Raw genomic sequence first — 24,231 nt, forward strand, 5'->3', positions numbered from 1 at the left:
TCCAAGTGTCTCCGGGTTTCTATGCGGCCTCCCCTTTCCCCATCTCTACCCTCTCCAGCCTCTTGACCCAGCAACCTGCTGCTGTGGCCTCTGTGAGAGCACAGGTGACACTGCCAACTGGGCCCCCCGGAGTAGGGGTGCCACCTGGACTGACTTGCAGTGGCATGAAAATTCCCTAAGGGCGGGGACCTGCCCGGCCGGGTTTCTTACTTAACTTTGAATCTCTCACAAAGTCTTGGCTGGTGCCAGGTATGCAGCAAGTAGTCACGTATGGTCTTAGATGCCTAGCACATCTGTACATCGGAAGGGTTCCGCAGAGAGTTCATAGGGACAAATGTCCGAGGACGGAATGTCACTTATCGGGTGGGTATTTTTGCGACACAGGGCGTTTCCTGTTGCCTCTGGAATCATGCTCCGTGGGCACCTACCCACCGCACCTTTGTGGTAAGCCAGTCTAGCACACGAGAGAGTTCTTGGGCCAGGGAGCGGTTCAGTCCGCTCCAGCCTGCAAATCCCAGGTCAACCTGAGGCAACCTGAATGCGAGGCCCACCTCACCCTCGCTGCCCAGGGTCTCGGAAGCACAGGGCACTAGAAGGATAAATAGGAAACTAAATTTGTTATGAGGTAGAGGAATGGGGAGGAAGGACAGGGATAGAAATGACATATGTGCATATAATGTTTATGTATTTTTGAGAGAGACTGGGAGTGGGGGAGGGGCAGAGAGAGACAGGGACAGAGGACCCAAAGAAGCAGGCTCTGAGCGGACAGTAGAGAGCCCGATGCAGGGCTCGAACTCATGAACTGTGAGATCATGACCTGAGCTGAAGCCAGGGGCCCAACCGACTGAGCCACCCAGGCACCCCTGACATTGTATTTCTAAAGTATACCTTTATCAAAAGTGTTGAGCTTCGAGCCATATAATGTTCTTTGTCTTCAAAACTTGAAATTAACTTTTAATTAATTTGGGGAAAGAGCATAGTTTGGGGAAGGCTGTTAGGGAGGAGGGGAGGGTAAGTAGAGGACAGGCTGAGGGCTGTTGGAGAGGCCAGGGGGATTCCTGGAGTATTTTTGCTTCTGTACAAAATATTTTTGGAAAACAGTGAAGAACTGCATAGAAATCATCTATGCGCAGGGAACCAAATGCTTATTGCGTCTACTTGGATCGTCAGAGACATAGAACCAGAGCTGAGAGGAACCTTAGAGGTCACAACACTGAGTAGTTTTGGAACCGAGACCCAGAAGGGCCATGCAACTTGTTCAAGATCCCATGTCCGTGTGCGGCCTGACACCATCCCCCCCACCCCCACCCCCACCCCGCCGGCCGAGTTTGATGTGGGTCTTCAATGGAGGGAGGCATACAAAATCTTGGCTTTGACCACACATTCAAGTGGCCTGGGGACCACAGAGGCCAATGTCCCGGTGAGAGGGCCAGAGAGGGGGGTGGCTACAACAAACAGCCAGTTGCCACGCAAGTCCCCAGGATGGGCTGGGCAGCAGGACATCACCCGAGACCAGCCTCCACCAGGTTGGCAGAGCTTGCTCCCTTTCAGTGGTGCCTGCTCTGCCTGCCCTCCCAGGGCTTGTCTGCTGGGCACCTGCCTCTTTCCCCTCCCCGGAAGACCAAAGGAATCCCAGGCTGCAGATTCTCTCACTTCTTTTAGGAGCGCAGACTTCAGGCTCTGCAGACGGCACAAAGCCGCAATCGCACACACCGCACGCAAACCTGTGTGCCTTGCAGGACACGTGTGCGGAGCATACAGATACCTGCCTCAAAACATGCCAACAAACCTCTCTGGGCTCACGAGCTTGCAGGTGAACGTGTGATGCCCCTTCCCGTGCTAGTGTGTGCCAACACAGAGTATGTCCTCTGTCCTGAGCTGCCCGGGGTGCCAGGGTCTCAGGTTCCAGCCCAAACTGATCTCCGTGGCCGGCCCTGCCCTCTGCTGCACTTGGCCCCCGGGGCCCCTCGGCCGAGCGTGCCTGAGTGTGCAGGGCACACTTGCTGTGGGCGTGGAGCCATCTCCCTGTTCTCACCTGGCAGGCCCCGGTTATGGCTCCCAGCCTGGGGGAGAACTTCCCTTTGCAAAGTTAGATAACAGCCCGGGCTCTCTGTCAGAGGATTGGCGCGGCGGCTCCACGTGCTGCGCCTGGCGCAGAGCCAGGCCCGCCCTGCCAGGCAGCGGGAAGGGAAGGCCTGGCTGCAGCCGGAGCTGGCGGGTGGCCGAGCTGGGGGCGGACGGGTGGGCCGGGGCCCCTACTGCCCATTGGCTGCCTCGGGCTCCCGCCCCGCCCGCCTCCAGAGCCTGCGGCTCCCGGGCCAGCTCCTGTCTCTCTAGCTGCTTCTGAACTCCCGGAGCAAGCACCTCCTGCCGGGCCATGTCGAGCTGTGACCGGATTGGAGTGGCCCCTGCCATGGACATGCCTGAGGTCCTCAAGTCCCTGCTGGAGCACTCTCTGCCTTGGCCAGAGAAGAGGACAGGTAGGAACAGAGGTGGCCTGCGTTGGCTGGCTGCCCATGTGCCCGAGGGGTGGGGGCAGTCACAGGCACCAGTGGCAGGACAGGCGTCTCCGGGCAAGGGAGGGTCCTCGGTGGGGGTCTGCCCTTGGCCCCTTCCCGGGCAGGCGGAGGGCTGGGTGCAGAGAGGGACACAGTGGGGGGGGAGCGCCACTGCAACCCGGGGGCTGCCTCCGAGGCCTGCTAGCTTTGGGAAGCCACGGCCAGTGTGTGGCCGCTGACAGGTGCTGTGCTCACGTGGGACGAGGGCAGGACCGGAGCGCCCTGCCCAGAGAATGCACTGAATGCTGACTGCTTATCTGGTTCCTTCCCTCCGCACGTTGGGATGGCAGCGGGCTGGCAGAGACTGTAGATGTGGGCAGCCTCCCGTGTCTGGAGAAGAGGCTTTCCTCCTTTCGCCTGCTTCAGCTCCCGCTCGCTGGAGGGCTGAACCCCTGGATGGGATGGAAGCCGTTATGTAACAGGACCACAGGCTCGCAGCCCCGGTTCCTAGGATACACAGGCAAACACGGGGCCAGGGAGCCAGCAGAGAGGGCGTGGACCGAGGGGCAGCGCCAGCAGCCAGCGCCAGGTGTCTCCTGAGTTCTGCCTGAGACACCGAAGCCCACGGCTAGATTTGGGGGCCAGGGTGCTCGGAGTGCGCCCTCCTGATACATCTCTCTCCAAATCTCTTCTAAGGTGTCCGGGGCTCACACCCAGGTCCTCGGTGCTCAAAATCCACATGTGCCTTTAAAGGAGCCCAGCAGTCCTCTGCTGCCGGTGTCTGACTTAGGAGCCCCGGGTGTCCCCTCAGGGGACCTTTCTTAGGCTCTCCCTCATCCTGCTGTGCTGGCGCCAGATCTGTCTCACCACCAGAGCCCTGGTTGTCCCCACAGGACTTCCTTACAAAGGACTCTTAGCTATTCCCAAACTCTGGAGCCTGAAGACAGAAGCCACAGCCCCTGCCCTCTTTCTCACCCCACTGGGGAGTGAGGAGACGCTGCCCAAGGCGGGGAAGGTGGCTCCCAGAGGTCAGGGCACGGTCCCTGTGGGCTCTCTCACAGAGCTCTGGGCCCAGGCCCCTCAGACCACTCCCCGGTGGTTTTGAACGCTGAGGCAGTCGGGGCCACCCCCAGAGGTGGGTATCATAGAAGGAGTTGGCTCAGGCCCCCAGCTGTTAACCAGGAGAGGCCCATCTTCCCTGGAAACCCTCAACTCAGCCTGGGCGATAAAGCTGCAGCTGACTTTTTCTTGACATCTCTGAAGGGCCGTGTGGGTGGATGAAGCTAGAAGTCCTTGCAAAAGCTAGATGTAGGTCCAGGCACCCAAGGAAGGTAGGGTGTCCCCGGATGGCCCAGTGCACGCACAGGGAGCACCTGGGCGACCAGCAGCCCTGCAGGGACAGCTGTCAGCTGGGCAGGGAAGGGTTCTCGGGGCAACTCAGGACCAGGATGACAAGGCTTTAGAAATATGACAGCAGCTGCTGGCCGCTGGCTTCCAGCTGGTCCCTAGAGCTAACGCTGGAAAGTCCCCATTGCTTTCTGTGGATGGGCAAAATCGGGGTCTGGCACTGAGGGGGCTTGCCCAAGTTCTCAGGCCGAGCTTTTCCAAGAACTGGCGAGTTCTGGCTGAAAATCAGTTTGGCTGGTACGGCTGCGTTGGTCCAAGGGTCATGGACCAGATTCTCATGCCACCTCCTATCATGTCCCTCTCCTCATCTTTGATAAAAATGAACGTACCTACCTGAAAACCAATATTCCTTGGTGAAAAGAATACACGTGCCACACAGAATGAGAATCTCCAGCAGTCATGCAGCGAGTACTTTATAAGTTTTCTTCCCCTGTGTCCCCTGACACTGGCATCTGCGCTCAGTGGGAGAACAAAAGGGTCGGCTAGTCGCCCCAGAGCGCGGCCGGTCCTCGGGATTGCTCACCCTTTGCTTTGGTGTGAAAGGGGTGGTTTCTCCGTGGGGGACGGCGGCCTGTTTACAAACCGCCCCCCCTTCCTCCAGCCCAGTGACCGCTTCGGCACACATTTAGGTCACATGCAGAGCATATCTTGCTCCAGCGTGAGGGAATTTTAGAGGCAAGCCGTGCACGGTGTGAAAAAACCCAGGTGTGCTCTCAGGAGACCCTCTTCTCCCTGCAGCCGTGTTCTAGTATAAAGATGCTCCCTAGCACCCAACCTCGGGGCCCCTCTCCCTCTTGCTGCCCTGGGCCTCCCACCCCAGCCTGCGCTGACCTTCACCTCTTTCCTGTCCCTGGTCGAGCAGACTTTCTCCAGCACAGCTAACCAGGCTGGAGACTCCCATGGCTTCAGGTTCTAGTGGCCACCTGGTGGACCCTCACTCTGGCCGCCAGGGTGACTGACTTTCCTGAGGGCAGACAAATCCATATCCAGCCAAAGAGGGGGTCTGTACCCTAAGCCCTGACTCAGTCTCTTCTCTGTCTCTGGTCCCCGATCCCTAAGGATTATTCTTGCTTCCACTCCTGCTCTTTCTCCTGAGGCTCCTCTATCTCTCACTTTCTTCTCCAGCTTCTGGAAAGACCCCGGTTCCCTCAACCACACTTGGGTCTTTACACCCTATCCTTACCTCAACGCACGGGGCCTCAGCTACGCTCAGAGGCCGGCCCCCCATATTTCTACCACCTTTGGTCCCTCGGGCCTCCTTTTCAGGGAGATAAGTAGCATGAAAACACACCCAAGGTCGAACAAGTCCCTCGCTTTGAGCCGGGCAGACAGGGTATCTGCCTCAGGGAGCTTTTGACTAGAATTGTTTTTTAATGTTTATTTATTTTTGAGAGAGAGAGAGAGAGCATGAGCAGGGGAGGGGCAGAAAGAGAGAGACGCAGAATCTGAAGCAGGTTCCAGGCTCCGAGTGGTCAGCACCGAGCCTGACTCAGGGCTTGAACTCGTGAACTGTGAGACCATGACCTGAGGGGAAGTCGGCCGCTCAACTGACGGAGCCACCCAGGCACCCCTTGACTAGAATTACTTGTGGGCCACCCAGCAGGGGAGCCTGGACATGTCCCCCCTTCCCCCCCTCCCCCCCAGTCTGTAAAAGGGCAAAAAGAACACCTGCTTCCCAGGTATGTTGCCAGGATTAGAGGAGTTGTCCTATGTGGAAGCCTTTGCCACAGTTTTCTCTGCGAAAGACAAAGAGCAGCTGAGCCTGGTAGTCTGCTCCTTCCACCAACATCACATTTGTAATCTGACCCTCATTCCCTGCTTTCCGCCCTCCTTCCCATGGATATTCTCCTTGAAAGAACTGGATGTTGTAAGTTTGTGGGAGCACACACACACACACACACACACGGCTGTTTCCTTGGAAACACGAGCTGAGGCTCCCAGGGCATGGTGCCATCGTCTGCACCTAACGGTGCCAGCTGTGCTGGCCAGAGAAAGGGCTGAACAATAGGCTGGATCCTAGGGGGACTTGCTAGGGCAAAGGCAGGGGTGCACAGGAAGGGCCTGGGCGTCCTCCCCTTGGAGGACTGAGTTAAGCGGCCCAAGAGGTAGGCTCAATGCAGCCTGGGCTGTCCTGAGTTTGGCCTCAGTAAAAGTCCATGTGGTTGCCTCCACTCCCAGCCTGGCGGAACCAGAGAAAAACTGGGAAATCGGGAAGTTTGCTTTCAGGGAAAAGGAGGGGAGCTGGTCTTCTCTGCACTGGGCTTGTTACCTCCTTTAATCTTCACTGCCGCTTTTAAATGAGGAAGTGCACTCAGAGGGATCGGCTACCCCCCGGCCCCCGGTGTGTGGGCCAGCCTCTCTTCTTCCCTCCTACCACAGGGACCCAGAGCCTTCTTTTCTGTATGTTCCCCACCATCACCGGGCAGAGGAATGTGATAAACTCATCCTCATCCGGTTCCAGAAACTATCAGTTAGTGTCCAGGAGTGCCCCTTCCAGGTGGCTCTGCATCTTTATGAGCTTGGCCCAAGGCTAGGTTGCCAAGGGAATGAATCCTGATTTTAAAAGCGCTGTTTCCCGAGTGTGAGCTTTTACATCCCCGTGCGTGAAGTGGCTTTGCAAGGGGGTATGATTGTCCATTCCACAACGAGGAACGCTCAGGAGAGGGAAGGCCGCATGCTTGTCAGGAGTCCCAACCCAGCTCTGCCTGCTCCCAGGCTCCTCCCCTCCCACGGGATTCCCCAGGGTCTCTTCAATCATCCAATCAGATGTCTTGACTGCTTATTGAGCGTTTGCTAGCTTGTGGCACAGGGGCCAATGAGGCAGACACTGCCCCCTCGCCTGCGTTTGCATTCCAGTGGGGAGAGGCAGACCATCAGCCAGCAGGGGAGGGTCGCGGCCAGCCTCCCCGAGGGAAGGGGGTGACACTGGAGCTGAGGCCTGGAGAGTGAGGAAGAGTGAGCAACCCCAAGAACTTTCAGGCTGAGAGAACAGCACCTGCAAAAGCCCTTTCCTAGGGGAGGAAAGACACGTGTCTGGGGCGTAAAAGGCCACCATGGTGGCCGAAGGTGAGCATGGGGGAGAGAAGGAAGAGGTTAGGTTGGAGAGACCCGCAGGGGGCAGAGCCTGCAGGGCCCTGAAAATCATAAAGGAGAGTGAAGCTGTTACCGCCCTGCCTGAAGGTCGCCGCCCACCCCCACTTTTCTTGGGGAAGTGGCAAGTGGGGACGAATGAGGTATTCCCAGAACAACCCGAAATGTGATTACGCTGAGTTAACTTCAATGGAGCGCTTGCTCAGTGCCAAGTGCTGTTCTCCGCAGCATGCCTGCATTGTCTCCTTTTGACATTCAGGCACAGAGAGGCTAAGTAATTTGCCTAAGGTCACACAAGAAGTAGTCAAAGCAGGAACCGGACCCAGATGGTCTGGTTCTAGAGCCCACACCCTACCACTGTGCCGTCAACACAGCTTTCACTGGAGACACCGTGGCTGTCGGGCGGTGGCTGTTGAGACGTGGCACAGGCTGGATGGAGGTGATGGCTTGTCTGGAAATGGCCCTCTCAGGGCAGCTCTCCATCTGTAATCCGAACCCTGGGAGTGGACAAGATGCAAGCCAAACAGGAAACTCGCATTGAAGAGATGGGCAAGAGTTAGTGAAGAGCCTCCACCCACCACTTCTCCCCTAGAACACGCTGAGACCAAGGTACACACCACAGCCCAGAACTATGCAGCCACAGGTATGTGGGTCGTTGGCCAGGCTTGCGCTGGGGGATTTGCCACAAGGATGGCTCCTGTTTGTTATTCCAGGTTCCACTGTGAATCAACACGACGACTGTTCCTTAACGTTAATAACATTCCAAATGTATATGACTTGGCTCTGAAAGATTTTGTTAACCTTCCTACCAGCAGCACTGCCAACAAAGCCAGCCAACAGCTATTTATCTACTACCTTGAACCAAGTTTTGTGCCCCCCTGCGTTGGGTGTTGGCAAAGCACACAGATAACCGGGCTTTGTTGGAGCTCTGGGGAAGCCTTCTCATTGTCCTGCTCGCACACGCACCACGCTCACGTCACATCTCAGTAGGCCAGAAGATGAGGTCTGTCCTACCAGATGCTGAGCATGTGGCCAAATAGATCATCGTGGGGTATCTGGCCAAAGGCTCCCTTGCTGGAGTTCTAGCTCCTCTGAACTTCAAGCTTAAATAATAATACTCCAAGTCTACACAATGGCTTAATGAAAGGTACTTGTCCTGTATATGCTCAGTTAAGTTTTGAACTGGGGTTGGTTAGCAGGTTTCCGGAACACTAGGGAGAATTTAAAGCCAGCCTCGCTATGGAAAACGGTCATTTCACATCCGTGTCTCTGCTGTAGTTTGACTCTAGAACCCAGCCTCCCCAAAATAATTCTGCTCCTGACCCAACAGCACCTGAATGAAGGGGAAGGGTGGAGGCCCACCCACTCCATGCCATACACTGTTCAGGTGGGCACCTGAGAGCGCTTGTCACACATTATCCTCATAACCGCTCTGTGACGTAAGCAAACCCATCTGTTTCCAAGAGAAAAAATCACCGAGACTTAGGCAGGAGAAGCCACTTGCCCAAGGCCAGGTGGCTAGTCAGCGGGCTGAGGGGAGACCCAACCAGGCCTGCCTTCAAGCCCACAAATTCACTGCCGCCCCCCGGACCACGCTTCCCTCGAGACGTCACTGAATTCCAACCCTGTCACTAAAGAACACTGAGGTACCGCTTCATACCTTTAGAGTCTTAGCCATGTGATGACATGTTCTTTTTATGGAGATTTTCTTCTTCGTAGGGCTCCCAGACACTGTGGAAATCAGCTAATTACTCCTCACAACACCTATCCCTCCTCTAGGAGCAGGGGTGAGGCCACGATGTTGTTCCCACTTTACTGATAGGAGACGGGGGTAGACGGGGGGCTACCGGCCAGCTGGAGAAGGGAAGCCCCAATGGAATGGCTCCCGCCCCACCTCCAGGGAGGTGCTGTTGAAGCTGCCGGTCCACAATGTAGCTAACCTCCTAGTTTACAAGCAAGCACGAGAGAGAACACGTTTGTAGTGTTCCCACAGTGTTTGTGACACACCATTTAGCCTGCAGTTATCCAGGAGGAAAAAAAAAAACCCTTTCTAGGGAGTGCCAGGACACGAAAAGAGAATGGAATCAAAACTGAGTTGTAAAGCCCTAACCTGCTTGTCTCGCTCACCAGTGTCGTTGGCCTGTTAGGTTGGTCGCTCCAGGCTGGGTGGTAAGTGGAGTTGGCATTATGCCCTCTGGATAACTGTAGCTTACAAAGATATCTAAATCTTTACTCCTTCTTACTACACCCCACCCTTGTTATAAGCAAATGTTAAAACTTTCCACTGTTAAATGATCACAAATCCAAACATTTTTTTCCCCTTCAGTGATGTCATATTAGCCATGAAAATATACATTTAACTCTAAAGCAGCAAGTCTCTCCATGGTCAATCTAGCCATTTTTTTTTTTTTTTTTTTACTGTTTATTTATTTTTGAGAGAGAGAGAGCGCGCGCAAGCAGGGGAAGGGCAGAGAGAGAGGGAGACAGAGGCTCCGAAGCGGGTTCTGTGCTGACAGCAGAGAGCCCAATGCGGGGTTCAAACTCCCGAATCGTGAGATCCTGACCTGGGCCGAAGTCGGCTGCTTAAACGACTGAGCCACCCAGGCGCCCCAAAGTAGCCATTAAAAAGAAAAAAAAATCATGTCTATTTCCTTGGGCTACCCTTTGAAATGTGTTTCTAAAAACCTCTAGGTCAGTTTCTCCTAAAGATATCCTTATTTTTAAGGATTTTATTTGTAACTAATCTATACACCCAACCTGGAGTTTACAATCCTGACATTAAGAGTCCCACGCTCCACCAACTGAGCCAGCTGGGTGCCCCCTAAAGATTCCGTTGCTCGGCCACACTCAGAACTCTCACGAACAAGTCTGCAACACAACAGGTTTTCTGTGCACAATTTTGGTATTTCTACTAAACAGAGAATCACATGGGCATACATCAAGCAGTAGAGATGTACCCAAGAGTTTTAGTAAAATTACGAAAAATACCATTTGTTGCAGGGTTACAGTTGTGCTAGTGCATTGGCTTATGGAAACCCCACAACGTAGATCCTGTCCTATCTCCATTTGATATATTAGGAAAGGAGGCCTGGCGAGGTGAAGCCATTGGCTGGAGGTATGAGCCAGAAAGTGACCGAACTCTAATGAGCATGGCAGTCAGAACTTGAATTTGGAGTCAAATTCCATCACCCTGTCCCAACCATCCCCCAGAGGCCCTTCAAACCTCCTGCTTTCCAGGCCTGCTCAGGGGCCCAACTTCTTTCCTCCTCAACTCCCAGCAAAATTCTGATTGCATCAGCTTGACAGCTTTCAGCTAGCTGAGTGTTGCACCTACACCCAGCCCCAAGGACTGCAAGCCGCCATCCCCCAGCCTGACTACTGGAAGGCCCAGGCTCACTGGTGAGAAACGGGATAGACGGGCCAAAGCGCCCCCTCCCCACCCACTCCTACCCGGCTCTGGGAGTTTAGACACGGAGAGTGTAGTACTGTTTGGGTGCAAAGCAGAGCATCATTTATGCTTTCATGAGATACAAAGTTCCTGGGCGCTGTGTAGGAGCAGCTTCCTCTACCGTCTCCACACTTTGTGGACCCTCTCACATATTACATTTGTACGTGTTTCCGGAAGAAGTCCCGGGGAGTTTTTGTGTCTTTTTAAGGGGGAAAAAAAAGGAGGTTCTCCCACAAAGCGTGTAATCGGTACCCTGTGCAAAAGAATATTGTTTTGCTTCGCTTTTCCCCAGGAAAAGGAAGGAAAGGTCCTGCAGAGGAACAGAATTTCAGAGCTGTACAGGATTTTACAGATTAGCCCAACCCCTGAATTGTATGGATGAGGAAACAGGCTCTGAGTGAAGCCACGAGACTTTCCCAAGGTCATAAGCTAGTAAGTGGGAGGGCGGAAGCGTGTACCCGGGCCCCGGCTCGGCTCGGGGCCGGCCCTTTCTCTCCACCCGCGGGCCTCAAGAATGCTCCCTCCACGCTAGTGTTTATCTGGCCGCCACACCCGCACCAGAAACCCGGATCAGCGGGGAACCTGACACCTCCCCCGCCCCAACCTCCCCAGCAGCGGCCAAGCTAGCTCTGGCCAACCGTACGGGCAGGGCAGGTCGCCGTCTGCGGCCCTGCCCTCAGCCAACCTCTGGGTCGCGGGGGAGGAGCGGTGCCACCGCGCTGGTTTTGCGTTCTTATCCCACGACCCTGGGCAGAGTCCCCGGAACAAAAAGGCCCGGCCCTCCCCTCCGGGCCGCAGCCCCGCACGTGCTGCGCCTCGTGCAACGCCCCGGACCCCGCCCCCGCCCTCCATTGGCTGCTCGGTGCCTTCCTCTTCTTTCCCCTCCCCCCACTAGGCTAGGGCTGCGGCTCCACGTGACCCGCGGGGGGACGGCCGCGCGGCCCGAGCGGGCGAGTTGATAGGCTCCCTCGGCCGGCCTGGCCACTCCCAGCCCAGCCTCTCTTCAGTGGCGCGTCGGGAAGGTGGCGAGATTGCGATGAGAGTGAAGGGGAAACGGTTACGGTGGTCTGGGAGGAGAGCGGGGGTTATGAAGAGGGAGGCGATGGTGAAACCACTGGTAGAGGGTAAGGGGCTGCGGCGGAAGAGGGCCCGTGACACCGACTCCGGCAGGCGCCAATCAGGTGACACGGGCGGACGGGGCGGGGCCTCCGGCGTTACTCCTCACCTGGCCCCACACGTGCCTCGCTTACCCCGGCGGCCTAACCAATCACGGCCCAGAAGGCTGCGCCTGCCCTCCTCACAGGGTGGACCAATCCAAAGCTGCGATCCGGGGATGCTGGCCTGGCCTCATGAATAATTAATGTACCAGAGCCAGTCTGCAGGCGGGGTAGGGATGGAGGGAGGTGGGGGTGCCGCTGGGCGCCTGCGCAGTAGCTGCCCGTGTCGGCAGCTGCGGCGGGTCGCACGGCTCCGGCCCATCTCGGGGGGCGGGCGGGGGAGGCGAGGCGCGCGAGCAGAGCGCGGGGCACGATGTCGGACGCGGGCGGTGGAAAGAAGCCGCCTGTGGAGCCGCAGGCGGGGCCGGGCCCGGGACCGGGGCGCACCACTGGAGAAAGGGGCCTGCCGGGCTCCTTCCCACTGGTCCTGAAGAAGCTGATGGAGAACCCCCCGCGAGAGGCGCGCCTCGGTGAGGGGAGGGGGTCCGCGCGCGCCTGGGGGCGGGGTTTCCGCAGGGGCGGGGCCCTGTGAGGGCGGGACCGGGAGGTCGGAGGTCAGGTCCTAGCTGTCCTGCGGAGGGGCCTGCAGGGCGAGGCAAGGGGGTTGGGAAGAGAAGGTCGGGGTGAGTCGAGAGAGGCTAGGGCAGATGGGGGTTGGCGGGGAAGGGGCAGGAGGGAGAGGGTGGGGTGGGGGTCACGGTGAGGAGGTTCATTCGGGCAGCTTCACGGCGCGCGACGTGGAAGGGTTACTGAGAAGGCTGATGGGGGTCGTAGCAGCCACTTAATAAAGGACGCTCCAGGGCGTCCCTGAGGATGTCTGCACCAGAATCAGTTGGGATGCTAGTTTACAATGCTGGTTCCGGGGCCCCACCCATCGCCCACCCAATCTGTGGCTGTTGGGACAGGAATCTGCATTTGAAGGAGCACCCCACCTCTGTGATTCCAAAGTCCACTAAAGTTTGAGAAGCGCCAATTGTCTTTGTCTATGGACTTCCCCGATCCTGGGAGCAGGACCTTACTTCGTCCCTGCGTGTGCCTATCCCCGGCTACTAGGTACACACGGGAGATTTTCTGCTGCTGAGGTGGGGGAGGGGTGTCAGGAGAGGGGATGCGAGGCGCTCTCCCAGGGGGAGAATGGGGCCAGGCAGGAGGCAGGTAGAGGGACGAGGGTCAGAATGAGGCCACTGTGGCCCTTCACCTGGTTGTTTGGGGCTGAGTCTAGACTTCGGGGCCACTATAGCAGGGCTGGGCTTCTTCTGGTTTCCTAGGCCACAAAGGTCCCTGGGGCCTGTGTGGAAAGCAGGTTTGGCCCTGTTTTTTGGCCTGAGAACATGAGGTTCAAGGCACAGAAGGAGTGCCACCTATTGTGGGGTTTTAGGGGCACTGAGGTCTGCTTTCTGTCGGAGATCTTTGCATTTCTAAGAACCATCAGTGTAGTTCAAGGATTTGGGAAGGAAAATAAGCCCTCTGTGAATGACCTGTTTTGAGTTTATTTTCTTCTTAAAAATGCCATTTCTCTTGTTTTTCTGGGTGTGTTCTGAGGCTCCCATCTCTATGGCTGTCATTGTTGGGTTATAAATAGATTCAGCACATCAGGTAAGGCCAGGCTCCCCCCTCCTGCTTTGGAACCTCATATGCACAGACCCTTTTCTTTGTTTTGAAGGCACTGCATTATCCCGGATGTGAGGATGAGACAGGCTGCTGGAACAGGTGTACACATCTCTCAGGTTCTTATTCAAGATTGCCAAGTAACAATCATCCATAACAATAATTCTGCCTTACATTTGTATAGTGCTTACAAAGCACTTTGACATAATCTTACTTAGTCTTCCATACTAGTCCTATAAGGTATTATCCCCACTTCCCAGATGAGGAAAGCTGAGGCTCAGAAGTGAGGATGCTTCCTCAAGGTCACCTAGCTAGGCCTTACAGCTCGCAGTCTGGCCTGGTGCTTTTTACTGTATCACTGGCAATCAGTGATGTCAATCCCTGTGTCCTGAGTGATGGGCCTAGTTCTTTATCATCTCTTATAATTAAAAGTCCATCTTATAAAAACACTGATTAAAAATATTCTTGGGGCTCCTGGCTGGCTCAGTCAGTGGAGCATGCAACTCTTGATAGTGGGGTCCTGAGTTCAAGCCTCACGTTGGGCACAGAGCTTACTTAACAATAAATTTAAAAATAAATAAACTTAAAAAGTAAAACCTGAAAAAGGTATCTATTCTTAATTGCTTAGGCCAGGTAAAACCTCGAATTTATTGTTACTTGTCCTTCAGTATAGCTGTTTTTCTACCTCTTTCCTTTTCCTACCTCCTTTGATCCCCATGATCCCCCCCAGCACTGGTCACAGTTACTTCTGAACAGAATGTAGAGTCAGGATTTCAGAGGAGGAGAACAGGGAGGCCATCTGGCCCACCCAGCCCACCAAAGCTTGGCTTTCTTACTTCCCATTTGGTTTTAAACCAAAGCTTGGTACAGAAGGCAGTTGCAACAATTCAAGTTAGAAGCCATGACCAAATTCGGTTTGTTAAAACCTCCACCTTTTTAACACACTGGGTGTGTCCATTTTTATTGGACCAACAGGCTGCTTTTTGACTGACTGTGGCCTAGGAGTCCATGCATGACTGCTTTATTTCCAACATAATCATGTTTGATTTCTCTTTTTCACTTCAGAATCCAGAGTTCAAAGTTGTCTCCCTCAATTTGAAAGCCCATTATGAACTTGTCATGATTTTATCTCCTACTTCCCTGATTAGCCTCCCTGTCACTTTGATTTCCTTCTAACCTTGTCACATTTCTTTCATCTTTTTTTCTTAATTTGCCCTTTCTTGGATATCTACGTGCATAACTTTTGGGCTGAGACAGTTGGGTGGGATCCGGTCTCCACTAATTGATTAGCTTTGTTTTGAATGGAAACAAGCTTTTCTTCTTCAGCTCCAGCCTCTCCTTCTTCCCAGAAAACCTGCCTTCAGTCTTCTCTGCTTATTCAGGGATAGAGGTCTCTTGAAACGGTTGCTCTGAAAAAGGTCCTGAAAAGACAGCTCCAGGCTCTCTCTATCCAATAAACCTAAAGGGAGGCAGGCAGTTCGCAAACCCAGCATTTTTCATTCAGTATGCTCATTTTCCCTCCGCTTGCTCCTGTAGTGGCCCTTGAGGTCTAGAAACGAGTCAGACATAGTTCTTGCCCTCAATGAGCTCACAGTAACAGCAGATGCCTGCTGTGTGCCGGGAGCCCTACAGGACACATATCTCTAGGGGCGCCTGGCTGTCTCAGTCGATGGAGCATGCAACTCTTGATCTTGGGGTTGTAAGTTCAAGCCCTACATTAGGTGGAGAGACTACTTAAAAACCAAAACCTTAAAAAAAAAAAGTTACCTCTAGTCTTCACCAAAGAGTCTGCTTTATCCTTACAGTGGAGTCCACTGAGGCCAGGAGAGGTTCAGTAACATGGCTAAAATCACACATCATAGCAAGTGGGTGGCAGAGCTGGGATTCAAGCCCTATTCTGGGTTGCTGTGGAGAAGAATAGCTGGAGGGGACAGGACAGGAGAACACAAAAGTTCTTGGCCTGAAGAATCCTAAAATATCCTTTCCTAAAATATCACTAAGATACCAGAAACTCCATTTTTTTCCCTGAAACCTGTCCCCTGCAGATGCCAGTCCCACAGCCTATTCTGAATTAAACCTGGGGCCACATCAGGCCCTGGAACTTGTGAACATTCTGGCAAGCCCAAGCATGGATGAGGTCATGCAGCCATCTCTAAAGGAGGCCAGTGGGCCTGGGTCAAACAACAGGTTATAACTAGAAGGCAGAGGGGGCTCTTGAAATTGATGGGATGGATCAGGGCTCTGAGAGAGATGAGTCAGCCCAGGGAGGCCCACTGCTTGCCTCCTGGGATTGAGTTACCCTCTTGTGTGGTGTCTCATCACAGATTCTGTGTCTGCAGATAAAGAAAAAGGGAAGGAAAAGCTGGAGGAAGATGAGGCTGCAGCAGCCAGCACCATGGCCGTCTCAGCCTCCCTCATGCCGCCCATCTGGGACAAGACCATTCCGTACGATGGCGAGTCTTTCCACCTGGAGTACATGGACCTGGATGAGTTCCTGCTGGAGAACGGCATCCCCGCCAGCCCCACCCACCTGGCCCAGAACCTGCTGCTGCCCGTGGCCGAGCTAGAAGGGAAGGAGTCAGCCAGCTCTTCCACAGCATCCCCACCGTCCTCCTCCACTGCTGTCTTTCAGCCTTCTGAAACCGCGTCCAGCACAGGTTAGTGCCTGGCCACCTGTCCCAGCCCAAGAAGCCCAGTTCCCACTGAGGGCTGCTCGAGTCCACACACCCAGGGAGGCCTTTCTCTCGGAGCAGGTCCTAGGGGGCTTGCCGTGTGGAGAAATCCTCTGCTCCCCACCCTTCAGCGCAGTCCGCTAAGGCTGGGGATAAAAATAGAAGTTCCTCAGCGCAGTTGCTGCCTTTCTGTTGGTTGGTGTGCTGCAGATGGTTAGGACAGTGGAGTGAGCCCTTCCAGCCTGAGCCTTACAAGACAGAGACCCCATCCTGCATCTCCTCGGCACTGCTCTTTACCTCTGCGTGCACTTGGCCACAGCTTATTGGGAAGCTCGGGCAGGAGTAATAATAGTAGTAGTTGTAACACTGGTAATAACAGCAACAACAATAACACCAACGAGATCAACAACAACAACATCAGCTAACATTTATTTACCACTTACTCTGTACCAGGCATTAACACATAATCCTCACAAGAACCTTAAGAGATTGATACTCTAAAACCTGTGATTTTAGGTGAGGAAACCAAGAAGTTAACTAACTTGCCCAAGGTCACACAGTTGGCAGGCAGTGGAGGCAAATACTTAAAGCCAGGATGCCTGACTCCATAGCCACGTACTGCTTAGGCACTGGCACAAGGAAGGCATTCCTGCTGCCAGGACAGACATCACCTTCAGGACTCCTCCTTTATCCTCTTGTCCTTTTTCTGTTTTACCTCTGGGGATGGGTGGGTTGGTGGGTTGCTTGGTTGGTTGGTTTTCATGATGCTTGGACATGAACCCTTCACAAGAGACATGGTCCCTGCCCCAGGGAGCCCTACAAAGGCATACAGACCAGTGGATCCCGGGAAGGATCCCAGGAGCCAGTATGGAACCCAGGGGACCCACACCCAAGGAAGTCTCATGCTCTATATTTATTTACTTTATTTTTTTACTTTTTATCACGGAAAAATTTTCAAATACAAAAGAGACTACTATAATGAACCTTCATGTAACCGTCATTTGGCTTTCATAATTCTTAACTCATAATCAGTCTTGTTTTCTATAGCCTCTTCCATTCTCTCACCTGATGATTTAAAGTCAGATCCTAGATACTATATCATTTCACCTGTAAATATTTCAATATGTATGTAAAATGTAAGGGTTCTTTCAAAAAACGTAACAAAAATACCCGTTTTCCATATAAAATTGACCATAAATCCATCAGCATTCAAATTTCCAAAAAGTTGTCTCATAAATGTTACTGTTTTGCAGTTTGTCTGAATCAGGATCCAAACAAGACCCACACATTTCATTTAGTTATGTCTCTAATCTTCTGTAATCTACAGGGTCCCCTCTCCTTTTTTTCTTTGCAATTTATTTGTTGAAGAAACTCAATCATTGGTCCTGTAGAGTTTTACACGTGCTAGATTTCTCTGACTGTATCCCCGTAGTGCCATTTAACATGTTCCTCTGCCCCTTGTTTTTCTCCTGTAAAATTAGATCTAGAGGCTTCAGCTGATTGCAGCTGAATTCTTGCTTGAAGGCAGCTCATTTTGTGCTCCTCAGGTTATCCTGGAAGGCTGGGTCCGTGGGTGGGGAGGGGGCAGATCTGTAAATGAGCCCACATTTTATACCGTAGGCAATCTAGGTAGCGAAGCATTTGCCTTTGTTTTGTTTTTAAGTTATCCTTCTTAACGAAATACGGCATACAGAAGTGCCCATATCACAGCTCGGTGGATCTTCACGAAGTCAACCCACCCACGTAATTACCACACAGATCAGGTTATAGAGCACTGTTGGTATCCAGGAAATGTCTTGTGGCCCCATTCAGTCATTACTACCCAGAGATAATCACTGTCCTTATTTCCATCACCAAAGATGCATGGAATTGTGTATATCATACATGGAATTGTACATTAATTGAATATATGTGTATATTATATGTTACGTTTGTTTTTACCTATTATAAGTCAATTATGTTTATATTCTGGCATTTATAGGTGCTTATAGCTAGCTTGATAATACACATACAAATTATGTGGGCATCAAAATCTTTTTTTTTTTTTTTAAGTTTTATTTATTTTGAGAGAGAGCATGAGCAGGGGAGGGGAAGAGAGAGGGAGAAAGAGAATCCCAAGTAGGCTCCGCGCTGTCAGCACATAGCCCAAGGCAGGGCTCAAACTCACCAACCGTGAGATCGTGACCTGATTCGAAATCAGGAGTCGGATGCTTTACCGACTGAGCCACCCAGACACCTCAGAGTTTTGGGTTTTTTTTAATTTTATCTATTATTTTTTGAGAGAGAGGATCCCAAATAGGCTCCATGCTGTCAGCATGGCATCCAGCATGGGAATCAAACTCACAAACCATGAGATCATGACCTGAGCCAAAATCAAGAGTCTGACACTTGACCAACTAAGTCACCCAGGTGCCCCCAGAATCTCTTTACACTAACAAAACATATTTACGAAACATGCTTATGGAATAGCTCTGTGGCAGAAGAAAACCACAATACAGGTAAAGTAAGATTGATATTGAAGAATTGTACACGTGGTAGAAATGAAAGTAGCATTTCCTCTTCTAATTTTTCAGTTCCTTGTGTTAAAAGACATCAGTGGTATGTGTGCTCTGTCTCGCTGCTTTTCTCAGATTTGTGAGAATCGTGCCTATGGCAGTTTGTTCATTTTCGTTGCTTGGATGATATTCCCGTCGTATGATCACACCACAGCTTATCCATTTTGAGGCTGATGGACATTGGAGGTGTTCCTAGTTTTAGGTTATGCGTGGCACTGCCGTGAACATTTATGTGTGTGTCTTTTGGTAAATACATCTGTGCATCTCTGTGGGGCATTTACCTAGGAGTGGTATGGCTGGGTCATCAGATATGTATACTTTCAGCTTTTGTAGATCCCTCCAAATAGTGTACAAAGTGGTTGTAGCCATGTCTGCTCCTCCCAGCAGGGAGTGGGAGTTCTAGTTGTTAGTCTTTGGCACCTTGGCTCTTTGTTTTACAGGTGTAGAATTTGAGGGCTGCGCTATTCCCATAGTTACCACATTGGCCCCTGGTCATTTCACTCTCCTGATTACAATTCTTTGTAATTAACTTCCTCTAATAGGATCCAGTGAGTTTACGTACATGATCTGGTGAAAACCTATCATGTCACACCTCCACTCAGAACCCTCCAGTGGCTTCTCCCATCTCAGGACAAAAGTCAGAATCACTGGCACTATTGACATTTGGACCAGATAATTTTTGTTGTTGTTGGGGGCGGGGGAGGGACTGTCCTGTGCATTATAGATGTTTAGCAGCATCCTTGGCTTCTACCCACTGGATGCCAGTAGAACACCCCCCCCTTCTTTTTTTTTTTTTTTTTTTAATTTTTTTTCAACGTTTTTTATTTATTTTTGGGACAGAGAGAGACAGAGCATGAACGGGGGAGGGGCAGAGAGAGAGGGAGACACAGAATCGGAAACAGGCTCCAGGCTCCGAGCCGTCAGCCCAGAGCCTGACGCGGGGCTCAAACTCACAGACCGCGAGATCGTGACCTGGCTGAAGTCGGACGCTTAACCGACTGCGCCACCCAGGCGCCCCTCCCCCCCCCCTTCTTTTATGTGGACAGAATCGTCCCTGTTGAAAACCACTGCTTTATTGGGATTAAAAGCCCTATATTTTATGTTTTGGACCAATCGTGTCAGTCTGTCTTCTCACCCTTTTGCTTCAGCCACATTGGCTTCCCTTCTGTTTCGTGAACATACCAGTGCTTGCCTGCGCACATCCTGGTACACTTGATGTTCATTCTTTCTGAAATGTTCTCCTCCCAAATAGCCACATGGCATCCAACACTTTTATAGATATTTTTAATTTATCTTGTGTAATGTCAGCCTTCCCCCGCTAGAATAACATTCCACGAAGGCAAGGATTTTTACTTGTTTTGTTCACTGGTTTGTCTTTGCAAGGACGGTACCTGGCATATGGTAGATATTTAACAAATACCTACTGACTGAATATTTTGTGTATTCCTATCAGTAGCACTGAATGAGCAAGCCAAAGATACAGTTTTTTTGTATATAACTTATTTCTAATAATACACAACTTTTGAATTCTGAAAGTGCCTTTAATCCAATGTCCACTCTAAAATGGTAGCCAGAAAGGGCAGAGAACAGGATTCAGAGTCAGCTAGACCTGGACCCAAATTGTAGTTGGGTCACCTACCCTCTGTGTGACCCTGGGAAAACCAGGTTGTTTGTCTGAACCTCAGTTTCTTCATCTGTAAGATAAGGTTAACACCTGTCTCCCTTTCAGAGTTGTCCAAAGACTAAATGAGCACAGTGACTGATATGTCTCAAGGGACTCAAAAATGGAAGCCATTTCATTGTTCAGTCTGTGTCCTTAGCTCATAGTATTTCACAGAGAAATTCAGCTGTTTCTCATTATTTGAGAACTTGAAACCACAGGAAGTAAAGGGGGTATAATGATTTAATGTTTTGCTTAACATTTCTGGGGGGAAAAACACAATCGGAAAATCCTGTCTTTTTTTTGAGAACCTCTGTTTCCTTTTGAGCATTTTGTTCCTAAAGGAAAGAATTCTTTCCATATTTGTGTTGTTGAATTGAATCACTTATGCCAGTCTGGCTTGGGGGTTGATGCTGCTGTGGTTTTTCTTCACTCCAAGTGGCAGTGGCTGGTGCAACCTTGAGATTCAGGCAGGTGTCTGGGTGTGTGACATGAGTGAGTCTTTCCGTCCAGCGGGCTGCTTTGGGAACCCCTGCCTCTGTGTCTTTCAGAATCCTCCCTGGAAAAGGAGAGGGAGACACCCAGTCCCATTGACCCCAACTGTGTGGAGGTGGATGTGAACTTCAATCCTGACCCAGCTGACCTGGTCCTCTCCAGTGTCCCCGGTGGGGAGCTCTTCAACCCTCGGAAACACAAGTTTGCAGAGGAGGACCTGAAGCCCCAGCCCATGATCAAAAAGGCCAAGAAGGTCTTTGTCCCCGATGAGCAGAAGGTAACCTGATATCTGTTATAAATGAAGGTACAGTGTTGGTTCAGGAGCCCAGGGGCTGTGTTTCTTCCCATTTGATTTTATGTGGAGGACCCTCTCTCCTCGCAGATACTATTTAGAAAGGCATGAGTTCAGAGCATAGAGTCATATCCTGCAGCAGTTGGTAGAAAGAAAGGGAGTCAGGTAGCATTTGGCCCAGTGCGACTCCCTGTACCTTCTGTCTTTTCTTACCGGCCACCACTGTGTTGATGTTCCCACTTCCCTGGCTTTAGCCCAGCCTTCGGGCAAGAGCTCACCAGGCCACAGGAACTGGGGTTGAACGAGCCCTTGCTTTGAAGGACAAAAGATAGTTGTATGTTGCCATCCCCAGGGAGGAGCAAGCAGCTTTCAAGCTGATGCTTTTGTAGGAACTCAGAGAGGGGGAGAGAGAGGAGGATTTTGTAGTCTTTCCATCCTTTTTTATGAAAAACTCAAAGGAACGTATTTCAAGGTTTGGAATCAGGCAGACCTAGGTTCAAACTCTACTTTGCCACCTAAGCCTAACTGAGTCTCAGAGTTCCATCTGTAAAATGGGAATAACCATACCTGCCTCTCAGGTTTCTGAGGCTTTAATAATAATGACAATGAAAATGGTAAACATTTGTATATGTTTACCTTCTATGTTATGTAAACCTTACTATAAGCCAGGGACTATTGTAAGCACCTTGTACATGTTAACTCATTTAATCCTCAAACAACTCAGTGAGGTAGTTACTGTTCTTATCCCCCATTGTAAAGATGAAGGACAGGAGACATTGAGAGGTTAAGGAACTCAAACAGTTCCAGCACTGATAAGAGGCAGAGCCAAGATTTAAACTCAGGGGACCAGATGCAGGGATGCAGGCCCTTAGCCATAACCAAAATATGCAAGGCAAGTGCGCATACAGCCAGTGCCTTACGTTGAAGTAGCACAGAGCAGGCTACCAGTGAACCCCCTTCCCTCCACCACATATCCTACCCTAGGACTTCTGTTTGTTATTCCACCCTCCTGGGGAAAGGTTAGGGCCCCTCCATGTCCTTGACACATGCAACTCCTTCCCTGGGGTCCCAGCTTTCGTCTGGCCGCACCAGGTGTGTTTTATGAGGAGCATGGAGTGTGGGGTGCGGCAGGAGGGGAAAGGTTGGGTTCCCTCCTGGGGAAAGAGGAGAGACCCACAGAGAACACTTTCCCACAGGATGAAAAGTACTGGACGAGACGCAAGAAGAACAATGTAGCAGCCAAACGGTCCCGGGATGCCCGGCGCCTGAAGGAGAACCAGATCACCATCCGGGCAGCCTTCCTGGAGAAGGAGAACACAGCGCTGCGGACGGAGGTGGCCGAGCTGCGCAAGGAAGTGGGCAAGTGCAAGACCATCGTGTCCAAGTATGAGACCAAGTACGGGCCCTTGTAACCCGTGCCCCTGCTTGGGCAGCACTGCCTGCACCTCAGACCTCTGCCTGGGGGCTCCCTGAAACCCCACACACGCGTGGAGACTTATGACTCGTCACGGTCGAATGGTGGCACACCTGCTCCAGGAGCGTTCACGTTCAAGCTTCATTATCACACGGCCAGCGCACGTGGCGACTTCTCTGGGGGGCCAGCCTCCTCACCAGTGGGGATGCGAGAGAATCTACGTAGACGGGTGAATCAGCCTTAGTTTCTATTCTTGGATGTCCCAGTTGAATCGGAAGGGGACCTCTGGGGTACAGATCTCCTTTCACAGGGCGCTCAGGCTTCCCTGACTCTCCCTCAGTCTCCGGCCTAGGCCATCGAGCCTTTCTCCACAGAATGAGTCGTGACCCTTGTCGCCCGATGTCTTCTCAGGTAGCGGGGCGCATTTCCAGGTGGGGTGTGTCTGTCATCCACCTCACCCTCCCCAGAAAGTCGTTGAGAGAAGCATCCGTTCCCATCCCCCTCAGAGGTAGAAAGACACAGCAGCTCCTCCATAGTGTCCACATGGGTGCCAGGCCACAGGAGCAGGGTCTCTGCACAACGGGATGGGGTGTGGGTCTGGGGCCTGCAGCACAAGTGCACCCAGCTATTCTTAGCTCCCACACCCCTTTTGTCCTGTGGCTCTGAGGCCTGGAAGCCAGGGAGGAGGCCCTGGTGATGGTCTCTCTCCACTTGCCATCTGCTTTGGAGGAGGGACTCCCTGGGCGGCTGGTCTTCGAGTCTTGACCACAGTGCAGAGGGAGGCCTTCTCATTTCCTCTTCTCCAGGTCGGTCACTCATGGAGGCCACCTGAAACTTCTTTGTCCCACTACACTGGGCCTCTGGGCCTGCTGTTTCTTTTCACCCAGTGATCACGCTCAGATCTTGGATTTAAAAGGAAAACCCCCCTCGCCTAGGAAGCTTAACTTCCTGGAGCCAGGATGCACCTTCCGCATGGTGTTTAGAAAACCGGCCTCCATAGCCCCTTACACTGTGGGCGGAGAGCTGGGGCATGTTTCTCAAGAAGTTCCTGTTTTTTCTTGCTCTGCTCTCCAGTATGGGCCAGGCCAGAGTCCACTTTCCCTAAAAACAGAAGAGGGCTTCCCAGTTCTTGCTTCAGGACCCCTCCCCCGTGCTAGCTGCCCGGAGTGTCAGCCAGCAGGACCTGGTGAGGGATCACCAGGAGCACAGCTCAGCTCTTACACGGAATAGCAGCCTCTTGGGCCGTGCAGTTGGGCTAGGGTCCCTTCTGTCTGCATCCCAGGAGACACGGGCCGCCCACACAGGCCTGGCTGTGGTGTGGAGGGGAGGGGTCTTCGCAGCTGTGGCTCTGCTACCTCACAGCTGCTCCTTTCTCTTGTGTCGGCGGACCCAAGTCGTCCTTTTTCTGTACCTGGAAGATTGAGGAAAGCCGTGGAACCCTCTGCTCACTGTGGTCAGCAGGGGTACCTGGAGATGGGTGTATTTATTTGCTCAGGGCGGGCAGCCTGTGGTAAAGAGGGGTCAGAGGTGAGAGGCGCACTTTGTCGTGCTTAACCACTGGCTTTATTTAAAGTGGTGGCTCCGAGTCTAGGCCCTGACCCTAAAAGACTTTTCATAACAGATGTTAAGACTGGGGGAAACCATGCACTGGCCATGGGCCACACCCCAGGAGAATGCCACGGCCCTCTGGGGACCTGCACACCTGCCCTTCCAGGGTACTTGACAAGGGTCCCCGAGGCCAAGGGAGGCCGCCCCCTCCCTCTTGATTTTTACTTTGTGGTTCTATAAAAACCGTGTTCACTTTCACTGTATTGTAACCACAACAGGGCCGTTGCATCCGGCATGTCCGTGTCCTGCCCCGGGCAGCTCGCCCGC

The 24,231-nt window shown here is 52.5% G+C and overlaps 1 protein-coding gene across 7 annotated transcripts; it reads left to right on the plus strand.

The window, feature by feature from the left end:
• Nucleotides 1-2,349: 2,349 nt before the first annotated feature.
• TEF (TEF transcription factor, PAR bZIP family member) lies at nucleotides 2,350-23,446 on the plus strand. 7 transcript variants are annotated; one of them, XM_042993376.1, is made up of 6 exons: nucleotides 8,440-8,641; nucleotides 10,074-10,394; nucleotides 10,736-10,864; nucleotides 15,608-15,925; nucleotides 20,707-20,927; nucleotides 22,139-23,446. In XM_042993376.1, the coding sequence occupies exons 3-6, from the start codon at nucleotides 10,822-10,824 to the stop codon at nucleotides 22,352-22,354; spliced, it is 798 nt and encodes a 265-aa protein (XP_042849310.1). In that variant the 5' UTR covers nucleotides 8,440-8,641; nucleotides 10,074-10,394; nucleotides 10,736-10,821; the 3' UTR covers nucleotides 22,355-23,446. The 7 variants fall into 7 exon arrangements, with proteins under 7 accessions (XP_007079508.1, XP_042849310.1, XP_042849312.1 ...); XM_042993378.1 differs by lacking the exon at nucleotides 10,736-10,864 and having other exon boundaries at nucleotides 8,449-8,641; XM_007079446.3 differs by lacking the exons at nucleotides 8,440-8,641; nucleotides 10,074-10,394; nucleotides 10,736-10,864 and adding an exon at nucleotides 2,350-2,480.
• The last annotated feature ends 785 nt before the right edge of the window (nucleotides 23,447-24,231 follow it).

This window comes from Panthera tigris, chromosome B4 (genome assembly GCF_018350195.1).
Source record: "Panthera tigris isolate Pti1 chromosome B4, P.tigris_Pti1_mat1.1, whole genome shotgun sequence".
In the NCBI taxonomy this organism is placed as follows: domain Eukaryota; kingdom Metazoa; phylum Chordata; class Mammalia; order Carnivora; family Felidae; genus Panthera; species Panthera tigris.

Bases quoted from the DNA above. Each gene is read 5' to 3' on its own strand.
- TEF (XM_042993373.1), top strand. From the start codon at position 11,974: ATGTCGGACGCGGGCGGTGGAAAGAAGCCGCCTGTGGAGCCGCAGGCG. The intron at 12,131-15,592 runs GTGAGGGGAGGG...GTCTCATCACAG, and splicing joins CCCGCGAGAGGCGCGCCTCG to ATTCTGTGTCTGCAGATAAA. The intron at 15,926-20,706 runs GTTAGTGCCTGG...TGTGTCTTTCAG, and splicing joins TGAAACCGCGTCCAGCACAG to AATCCTCCCTGGAAAAGGAG.